At 53.2% G+C, this 10253-nt stretch overlaps 1 protein-coding gene across 1 annotated transcript in view; it reads right to left on the bottom strand.

Moving 5' to 3' along the window:
• The window catches only part of LOC128270848 (klarsicht protein-like), a 93817-nt gene that overhangs the window by 8496 nt on the left and 75068 nt on the right, over nucleotides 1-10253 (bottom strand). The window contains exons 4-10 of the mRNA XM_053008274.1: nucleotides 6131-6439; nucleotides 5942-6061; nucleotides 4738-5874; nucleotides 3158-3691; nucleotides 2112-2966; nucleotides 389-1238; nucleotides 4-316 (exon numbers count right to left, since the gene is read on the bottom strand). Coding sequence (XP_052864234.1) covers nucleotides 4-316; nucleotides 389-1238; nucleotides 2112-2966; nucleotides 3158-3691; nucleotides 4738-5874; nucleotides 5942-6061; nucleotides 6131-6439 — 4118 coding nt within the window. The remainder of the gene's footprint in view (nucleotides 1-3; nucleotides 317-388; nucleotides 1239-2111; nucleotides 2967-3157; nucleotides 3692-4737; nucleotides 5875-5941; nucleotides 6062-6130; nucleotides 6440-10253) is intronic.

The raw sequence follows: 10253 nt of genomic DNA, 5'->3' as shown, positions 1-10253 counted from the left end.
AGCAGCTTCTTCACTTCGGCCTCCATGTCCTCGTCGAACTCGTTGTTTGAGCTGCTGCTCGTTTCGTGTGAAACCGAGCGCACGAAGGTCGCGTTATGCTTGTCGACCGACCGCAGTGAACGACGCCGGCCATTACTACCGCCACCGGCGCTGCTACCCTGCCCTGCAACTGCACTTGCCCCGGCACTGGCTTCCAGCATCGTTGCCAGCGGAGTCGAGTCCAGGAACGACAGAGCCCCATGCTTCCGAGCGCCTCCGTTGACCGTTGAATGTGGTGGACTGCCCGATTTGCTTGACCACGAGTTCATGTTGTTGCCTACGAGCGGAAAGTGACAAACAGCATAATTAGAAATCAGAAATTGTTATTCATAAAAGGATAAGCCCGTACCGTAACGATCGTCCATCCGGTACTCATCGAGCCGCTTCCGGCGGTTCAGCGAATTGGTGTTCGTGTCCGATTTGTTCAGCGATTCCGCCTTGTTGCGGAACCGTGGCGGTGACAGCGAGTCCATGTTCGCCGCCGACAGCGACGATGAAGCGCAGTCCGACTGCGAGTCGATAAAGTTGCGGTAGTCGTCGCCAAAGTCGAGCAACCGCCGGGCGGCGTCCGTGTCCCGGTCCTCCGAGTACGGCTCGGACATGTACTTCTCCTGGTAGTTGTCCCACGCCTGCTCCGAGAAGCTGCTCATCTCCTCCGTCCCGGTGCCGGTACCGTTCAGATCGGTTTCCGGGCCCTTCTCCACGCCATCTAGATTATAATTAGCGAGCGCCGCTAATGATCCTAGATTGAGGCTTCCGCACCGGGTTCGCGTTAGCGAACCGATGCGAAACTCGGGCTTCGCCATCGGGCAGACACCGAACTCTTCCTCGCTGTCCTGCGATTTCTTCGTCGATCGTCGCTCGGTACCACCACCAGCGGATGGCCGAACCGAGGACGATTTGCGCGACGAGGAACCGGAAAGCGACGACAGGGTGAGCAGATCGTCCGAGAGGCGCAGCCGACCGGAGAAGGATAGCGATTTGAGCAACCGTCGGCTACCGAGCCCGGCCAGGCTACTGTTGCTCCCGTCGGTGCCGGACAGCTGAATCTCGCGCAGCGGCTGCTGGCCACCACCTTGGCCGGTTAGGGCGTTGTACTGTTGACAGTGCAGTAGCAGCGATTGCTGCAGAAGATGTAACGTCGAGGGGCTGTGCGCCGGTGGCTGAGACTCATCCGAACCGGACTCATCGATACGATTCTAAAACACAGAAGCACAAAATTAGTATTTCCGAAAAACGGTCCTCAGCTGGAAGCAAGAATTGGGCACGGTTTCAAAATGGCGAGCAATGACCAGACCAACCAGATATCAGCTAATCCCCAACACCTATCTTATTGCGATGCACCGACAAGACGCGCCGAGCAAGAACTGACTGTTTCGCGGCTTCACAACGGATCGTCAAGTTTACCAGGCGCCCCAGGTGCTAACAACCAAAACGAAAAACGAACCAATGGAACAAGAGCAAGAGCAGGTGCAAGTGCACTGGAAGCAGAAGCAATCTCTGTTTGCTGTTTAGCTCATCTCACTGTGCCCATCGCTACATCGCTGTTTTTCTGTCTTGATGACTTCATAGGCTTTTTGGGCGAATGACGAATCACACTCGAGATATTCAAATTGAGCACGGGCCGTAATTTGCAGTAATTCACCACGGTTCGGTTAAATAACCTCACCTCTCATTTACTTCAACTACGAAATGCATTCACAAAATGGAGGACTAAAGAAGGTTGCCCACTGCGGGGATTAAGCTCCTCGAACAGAGAGGGGATTTCGGCACCGCTTTTGGCGTTATTTGGTTGGTTCACCAAGCGGCACACCGACACTTATGTTTGGCAACTTAAGTCGGTCGCCAATAAAACTTGCTGTTAAACTTTATGTTGTGGAGTAAAAGTTGAAACACTCGCACCACCTAAACCACCATTAACCACCGGGTCATTAACCACCGTGGGGCAATTAAAGGCGCAATTGTATCGATTCCCTTCCGTGTCACATTTTGTAACAATTCACTTTTTTGGCTCACGCTCGCCTCAAACTCTATAAAACATTAGCAAAGGCAAACGGCTCCGCTCGACTCACCTTACGACGTGGCCGCAACTTGCGCTTCTTCAGCGAACCCTTGCTTTCGGAGTTGCGGACGACAGTTTGCTGACTGGAGGTCGGTTTCATGCTGCCGCTGCGGCTGCCACCCATCGAGCCGCCGCCGCCACTACCCCCTCTCGACATGGTGTGCAGCGCGGATTCGCTGATGGAGAAGTTGCGCTCCTTCAGCGGGAGACCGCCGCCCGTTGGACCTGACTGAGCACCACCACCACTGCCACCGCCAGTGTTTGCATGATCACCGCCACTGCCGGCGTGATTCGGTAGCTCTCCACTTCCACCGCTGTCGGTAGCACAAACACCACCGCTACCGCCCGCACTGTCACCGTACTGGTTGATCTCCACGGACGAGGCGTTCAGTTGCGACATGCACGACACCGACCACGGCCGATCGGCCGCTGACCTGTGGGGTCGGCGTTTCACGACCGTCGTCCCGGCGGTGGCGCCTCCACCGCCACTCGGCGGCTCATTACGCATCATCGTCGGAAGTGAGGTGCTCATCAGGCCACTGTTCGCCACCGTGCCGCGGGCGCCGCCGCCGGTTGGTCGCGGTCGCGAGCCACCCTCGTCGTCGTTCGACACTTCGTTCGAGTTCTCCGACGGATACGACGTTGCGCCATCGTTCAGCAGCTCCTGGGACGTTTGGGTGGCACCCTCGCCACCCTGCAGACAGGTGGCCACCGAGTTGGCCAACCCCTCCGAGCTGTCCGTGTCGCGTGCGATCGAGTCCGAGTCCGTGTACTCGCCCGACGCCTCGCAGTCGGTGGTCGGGGCGGACGTGGGCAGCAGCGGGGCCGACACCGGTGCATCGAGCGGTTGCTTCTCGAGCCATTCCTGCGTGACACGTGGAGAGCGAAAGTGGATTAGTGGAGGCGAAACGAAGCAAACAATCGACGATTACCGGAAACCCGCGGGGGGTGATAAACATGATAATTCTATTCCCTCGCCCCGCACACCCCAGCCAGGAAGCCAACAGAAAGAAGACGCAACGTAAGATACATGCACACCTTGGCGTGGCCACTTACCTCGATCAGATTCATCTTCAGGTTGCTCATCGCTTTCTCCGCCTTTCGACCGTGACTTTGATGATGGTGATGATGGTGGTGATGGTGATGGTTTTGCGCCGCGGTACGTCGTGTGTGAAGCTCACGCGGGCCAATAGGACCCATACCCGGAACCGTCCCCGACAGCAGCACTAACGACTGTGGTAACGCGAGCTGCGATGGCTGCGACTGCGGCGGCGATGGCGGCTGCTGTTGCTGCTGATGGCCAGCGCTGGTGTTGCTATTGTTACTGCTGTTGCTGTTGTTCGTGGTGTAGTTGTGATGATGATGGTGGTGATGGTGGTTGTAGTAGTGCGGGTTTTTCACCACCGTTTTCGGCGTGCACCCGGCAACGGCAGCGGCGGCTGCAGCTTTGGCGGCCGCGCTTTTGGCCAAAATTTCGTCACGCACCAGCGTCTCGGCATGCAGCACTAACCTTTGGATCGAGCTGGTCGCATACTGCGAGGGTTGCTGCTGCTGTTGCTGATGCTGCTGCTGATGATGATGATGCGGGTGCTACGTCAACGAATGACGTAAGCAAGGCCAGGCAAAAAATGGGAACAAAATTCGAATCAAACTCGTAATCGAACTACAACACGCAATTAGAGAGTCACTACGACCTGTCCGCACTCCCCCGGGCGGAGTGTAACCCGATCGATCGGAGGTGTTTTATCGAATGTGAAGAAAGTTATCGTTGCAACCAGTTGCGGTTTGCAGGCAAAATAAACGAGCGCATCCGAACGCCACCGATACGGGGGGACCTGTGCGCCAGGCAATGCAAATAGCAACGATAAGATAAGTGTTGACGACAAACAAAATAACGAAACACCAACACACAACGGGCACTGTGTGCGGTTTTGGGCTCGTTTCGCCCGCAAAGCTGCAGGTTGTTGTTGTCACACAATGTCGCGATCTGGGCGCGGACTGATTCCGACCGCGTATAGCCTCCAGATCGATAGCCCTACCCAACGTACACCGCCACACGGATCCGCGTGGTCGCACCACATGCACACACTAATGGCACGCTCTGGGTGCGATTATCGAGCGCGATGTGTGACTAAATTTAAACGATACACGTTTCGTTTCCTCCTTCCCGCTGCCGATCGGAGGACAGTGAAACAACAAAAATAATCGGCCACCATTTGCAACCTCACGGGGCGCCCATATTAACGTGCCCTCTCCCGTCCATGGGCTAATGGGTTTACCAGTCTACGGCGGAACACGGCATGCCGTTTGTGGCACGCCGTTTGAGGCACGTAGCGCAACAATGGTGAAATTGTGATAAATGTTGTAAATCCCTTCTGATTCGCTCCCGCTATCCGGGAGCGGCTAAAATGACACATCAATCGCATGGCGAGCAAACAAAGAGAAAGATTAACAAGTGCACAAAGGTTCATTGGCCTCTAATACGATAGAAAAGTACATGCAAAAAGTAGCGGAGAGCAGAAACTTCCAAAGATTTGGTGCTGCAACGGCTTGATCGGATTGTGAAATATTTCACCGAAGACGCAGGCGGAAATATTTCACCACAACCCGGAAATTTCCCCCGGCGGCAAACCTACCTTGCCAGCTGCCTTCTTGCCCTCCGAGCTCTTGCCAAAACTGCCGATCGATGTCATCATCAGTGAGCGTCCATTGCGAATCGGCCCTGTTCCGTCGCGTTTCGTCGTCGCGGATTCCCGCCCAAAGTCAAGGCACTTCTTCGACTTCAGCTCCCGGCCACCGGCAGTCATCATGGGTTGTTCGGCGTGGGGCACGTCCTCGGGCTTGCCGTTACGGCCGTGCCGTGCTGCATCCGGTTGATTCTCCTTTTCGTCTTCTTCTTCTTCGCCCGCTTTACTCTTGCTCAGCGCGCCATTCCCATTCTGGTCACCTTCGGCGCCATTATTGTAAACCCACTCGTCGTCCCCTTCGGACGAGGACGCGGACTGCGATGAGGCCGAGCCACCGGAAGACGACTCGTCCGATTTAGTCCGTTCGCTCGATTCCTTGTTCAGCTCCGAGTCCGTGTCGAGGTGCTTAAAGTAGAAGATCGCACAGTTCTTCGACTTTCGGTTCGAGCGGTTAAACTTGGACGAATCGCTCACTTTCGAGCGCTTCGGTTTTCCTTTGGCCACGTGCGAACTCTTGTGCGAACCGATCGGGGAGGACGTTTTCAGGTTCGGTGTGTGCTCGATGATGGGTGACTGACCGCTTTGCAGGGACTCGTCCTTGGCACTGCTGCCGCTGCCGCTGTTATTGTTGTTGTTCACCGAGTCCAGCACACCGTCCACCAAGTCACACCCATCAACCTGGTCCTCACCGGCGGAGGTGGCGCAGTGATTGTTGTTGAGAATGTTTTCCTTCAACAAAGCTTCCTGTGCGGTGGAGGTCAGCGTGGTAGCGTCCGAAGTGATCGTGGCTGTCGATAGATTGATAATGTCTGCTTCCATTCTAGGGTTACCGGGCGGTGGTCCTGACGTTGATCCTGCCACGGGACCGGTGCCCGTCTGCTCTGGCTGCTCTGGCTGCTGCTGCTGTTGCTGCTGCGGCAGCTGCTGTTTGCTGGTACTACTGCCGCTGCTACTTCCGTATGCGTTCCCGTTGCTCACCGCTGAACCAGTGAAGGGGATAATTTTCGGCACAATTTCACTGTCGCTGCCCTCAGAATCGGCATCGAACCCGGCGTTGGAGAGCTTCTTTATCTTAACCCATTCTTCCTGCAAGTGTACAAACAATCGTTTAGGAGTGGCCATCAGCAGTGGTCCGCCAGCTGTTCGTACTTACATTGGTCAGCGTTTCGTTGTGAAGCGAACTCTGCGATTTGTTGCTCGAGCTGCTGACACGTGCTAGCTTGCTGGCCGGCTCCTCATCCGTGTCCGACAGGCTAGCGTTGTTGTCGGAGCTCTGCAAAAGAAGGCGATGGAGTTAATGAGCGGTTCTCGAGGGGCATCATCTACACTCCCCTTTACTCACCGAAGTCTTGCTGTCGAGCAGTCCTTCGAGCAGACACTGTATCTCGAACGCCTTCAAGTACAGCAAATGGTAGCGTCGTTCTAGACCCTTCACACCACCGCCACCGTTGCTCTCCTTAACTAGTCCTACACTACTATTATGGCCACTGGTGTTGCTGCTTGCGAGCGCTGATCCTCCTGCTCCTGTCTCGGCTTCCGGTGCGCCGAGCTTACCGGATGCGGCGGACGACGCAGTCTTTCGGTCACGTTCGAAGCTACGAATGCAAGCCGCTACTGCCCGGGAGTTGGATTTGATTTCACGATAAACTTCCTGCAAGTAGACGCGAGAAGGGAAGTGTTCAGTATTGGTTCGTTCGGTGCACGCATGATTCGGTGCGCCCCAGCACCCGGCTCTAATCGGCCGATCAGAGGCACTGATAAGTTATCGCCCAAAGTGCACCAATGCCCAGCACACTTTAGCTTCACAGCCCCTCGGTCAGAGGGAGAAAAACGACGCGACTCCGTTTTTCCATTAACGCTTATCGCTGGTAACGACGAGTATGGTGGCTCAGAAAACCTGTAATAAATTATTATCGATTCCGTGTGGAGCCAGCAGAGCCCCAGCTAGGCACGCTAAACACGCTAGTGTCCACGAATCAAGCAGCATTTCAGCTGTCATCGGCGCACACTTCTTCTCCGTGAACCCGCACCCCGCCAGGGGAGAGGCTTGTCACCATTGAACCGCAGACATGTAATGGCAAACACGGCCGGATGATCTTCTGGGCGATTTTCCCATGTAGATTGTAAAATTATGCAAATCAGGTTTCGTTTCTTCCGATCCCACCCGGCCGGCTGTCATGTAATGACCTTGTTGAAAGCGCGGATGAATGTAAAATACATACTTGGGTCGGTCCCGTTTATGGCTGTTGAAGTGGATAGGCGAGTCTCGATCGAGCGATTGAAAAAGCCGCATCCATTGAGCGGTATTAATGGCGGCCCGATTCCATTCTTGGTCCGGTTGTAAAAGGTATCATTTTGACGTGCTTTTCGGCCTGGGGGGACGATGTTCGAGGTTAGATGGAAACCCAGGTTAGGGAAAAGAGCGCATGGGTTAGGTGAAACAAACGGAACGGCCAAATGGGTGTGTGCTAATTCAAGGCTAAACGATTTACAAGAGGCCTTTCGGGCGATCGATTCCCAAACTACGTGCCCGTTGAGGCGTGATAAGATCGAGAATTTAGAATGTTTATAGGCCCGATTCGGAAGACAACGTACACCCTGACCAAATTGAGGCACAAATGTGTCATTCGAATGAGGTTTGCTCCGTTCGAACGAACCGAAGCGATAAGTTTGCAAACAATCGAATTGCAGGGAATATTAAAGAAAATATATAATTGAAGATATCTTCAATATTGATGAGTGACTGAATAATCGGAAATATAATACGAAGCCAAAGCCTCGTATGAGCTGAAGCCTCGTATGAGCCAAAAATCATTTAGAATCGTAACGATATATTCCACAAACTGTATTATTTAAAACAAATAAAAAAGAAGCTTAAAAGATGACAGTGACAACAAGCGATCTCAGCGTTGCGTAACACCAAAAAACAGGCCACATAACTTATAGTAAGTGCCGCGGGCTTCCAAAGCGTGACACATAAACGAGAGCATTGATGTGTTTGAAGCGCAACTCCCAACCGGATTCGCTAATTCCTTTGTCACATTGTGCTCGGTGGGCTCGTATGGCAGCCGTTCGGATTGGAGCCCTTTCCCAGCGGCAAACGAGGGCAGCCGCCCATAAAAGCCCTCCCCATAAACCCAGATCTCCCCATCGCCGTTCCGGTGAAAGTATCGCGCCGTGTTCCGCCTTCAATCATTGGCATTTCTCCCCCAATAAATTCACTAATTGTGTGTGGTTCACGCTATGGGTCCCTCGGGCCACTCGGATGAAGCCACCAACGCCAGCACCCGCCAGCCGAGGAACATGCATGCGCACGGCGCCGACATTTGCATAGACGATACACGGGGACCACCCAAAAAGGAGCGGATCACACTAACCTGCAACCGGCGGCCGATGAAATGGTAGGGCAGGTGTGAGATTAAGACCCGGTGGTCGTAAATTAGCATCGGTTAAACCGAGAGACGATGGGATTGAGGCCGGGCACAGGGCAGAAACAGTCCCTTGTTGGACCACAACATCGCGTCACGTAGTAAAATCGCAATCAGGTCGCCGGTTTCTCCAACAGCTCGTCTATTGCCGGGTGGATGAATTTGCAGATTTAATGAGATTTTTAGAGGTTTCGCAGCCGGTCCAGCTAAACCGGGTCGACTGGTCGCATTAAATTGGCAACAGCGTCTACCCCTCGTTTGCTTCTCAGTCTCTCTTTTCCCCTCTCTCGCACTTTTCGGATGCGGATTAATGTTTTGCCAATTGACGAAGCAGCGACATTACGCAGACCGCGATCCGGTCGGGCAACGGAAAACAATTTTCACCTTACGAAACCGCCCCTATCCGCCTCTTGATTATGAGAAGCACTCCGGATCATGATCAATGCAACATAAATCAAATTTACTGTCCAACCCTCCCAACAGGCCCAAGCGGTGGTGGTGTGAATGGATCGGAAAAATCGCAATGAAATTTGAAGAAAAAAGCATCACCACCACCTTCTGTGGCCCCCACTCCGGTCGAGATGGGGTGATTTATTGCTTTCCGGGTCGTGAAATTATCGCTTCGTTTCGTATCACATAACGACCCCGGACCCCGTAAGGAGACGGCGGCGGCCAGAAAACCGCCCGCGATTACTCAACGCGGAAAAATAAACTCCGCCGCCATCGGGCCACCGTCCGTTCGTTTGAAGGCTATTCGATGAGGAATTTAAAGAACCGGCACCGACAGGTTGTGTGAAGAACTCGAAACATAAACACTTGTCCTCGGGGGAACCAACCATCGTCGCAAATGAAGAATTTTGGGCGATTTTTGAGTCTGCTTATCTACTTAACGATTGAGTTGGGACTATTAAAATGGTGTTCAATGATGAAACACGGTTCGTAGGAATCAAATGTTCAGTCTCTGAGGATCGTTGTCATCACCGAACCGTCACATAATCCCTCGAAACTTATGTTCTGCGGTCTCACACGGTCTCGTTTGTTCTTTTGTCGAAACAATTCCCAAAAAACCTGCTCCATTCCATTTTTAATGCTATCCGTAGACTTAACTCTCCTTTGCCACAAATAGAACACAATAAATTCCCTTCCGTACGCCACAAGACACAATTCAGCGATCTTTAGTCCTCGAAACTAATCCCGAGTGTTGATAAATAAATAAAACTGCAGACCGGCCAAAATGCCATCTATTTCCATTTTCCGGTGTGGACTCTGAAGGTGGAAAAATACGATGCATTTGATTTAACACCACGGTGGCACGTTGGCGTCCAGTGGTGTTATGATAACAAAAGTCTTCTCGACGCCAAACGTCGTTTCCGTCGTCGAGTTGAAGTTGAACCATTTTGGCACACCCAATTTAAAAAGCGGTCCTGCGGCCCATAAGCAGCACATAAATTAGCGGCCAGACTTAGCGCATCACGCATACACGCGATCAACGATCGTACCGCCACTCTTCACTCAGCTTCCAGAGCATTTTCTTCAGCACGAGACGAACAGATTGTTGGCGTTTCCTAATGCGTGCGGCACATTCTTCACTGCCCTCAGCGGTGTCAAGAACACCCACCCATCGTGGCGGGGAAAATGGCGGGAAAACTAAAATCGCTCACTCGATTTATTTATAGATTTTCACGGACAACACACACTGGCCACTCCGAACCGGTTTTCGGTGTTTTTGCCGGGTGGAATTAATTTTACACTCACGAACCAGACCCCGCGCCGCGGCACGTACGAAGATTTCCGTGAAAACTACAACACACCAGAGCCGTCTCTGCCAAGGTCTCGGCGCAACATTAAACGCCGCTGAAACGCGCCGCGCGACGACACATGTTCCGAACACGGGCACACGGGACGCAATCGGTGACTGACTGGCGACACCTTAACGGCACTGGCACTGAACTAAACGTTGTCGGTCGGATTTTGGAAACCGAAACCGACCATCCAAAAAAACAAATGAAAAATATGAAAGAGAAAACGAATGGTGCC

Source organism: Anopheles cruzii, chromosome 3 (genome assembly GCF_943734635.1).
Source record: "Anopheles cruzii chromosome 3, idAnoCruzAS_RS32_06, whole genome shotgun sequence".
Taxonomy (NCBI): Eukaryota; Metazoa; Arthropoda; class Insecta; order Diptera; family Culicidae; genus Anopheles; species Anopheles cruzii.
Note: the sequence above shows the minus strand (reverse complement) of the source record. Positions and strands in the feature narration are given on the sequence as shown.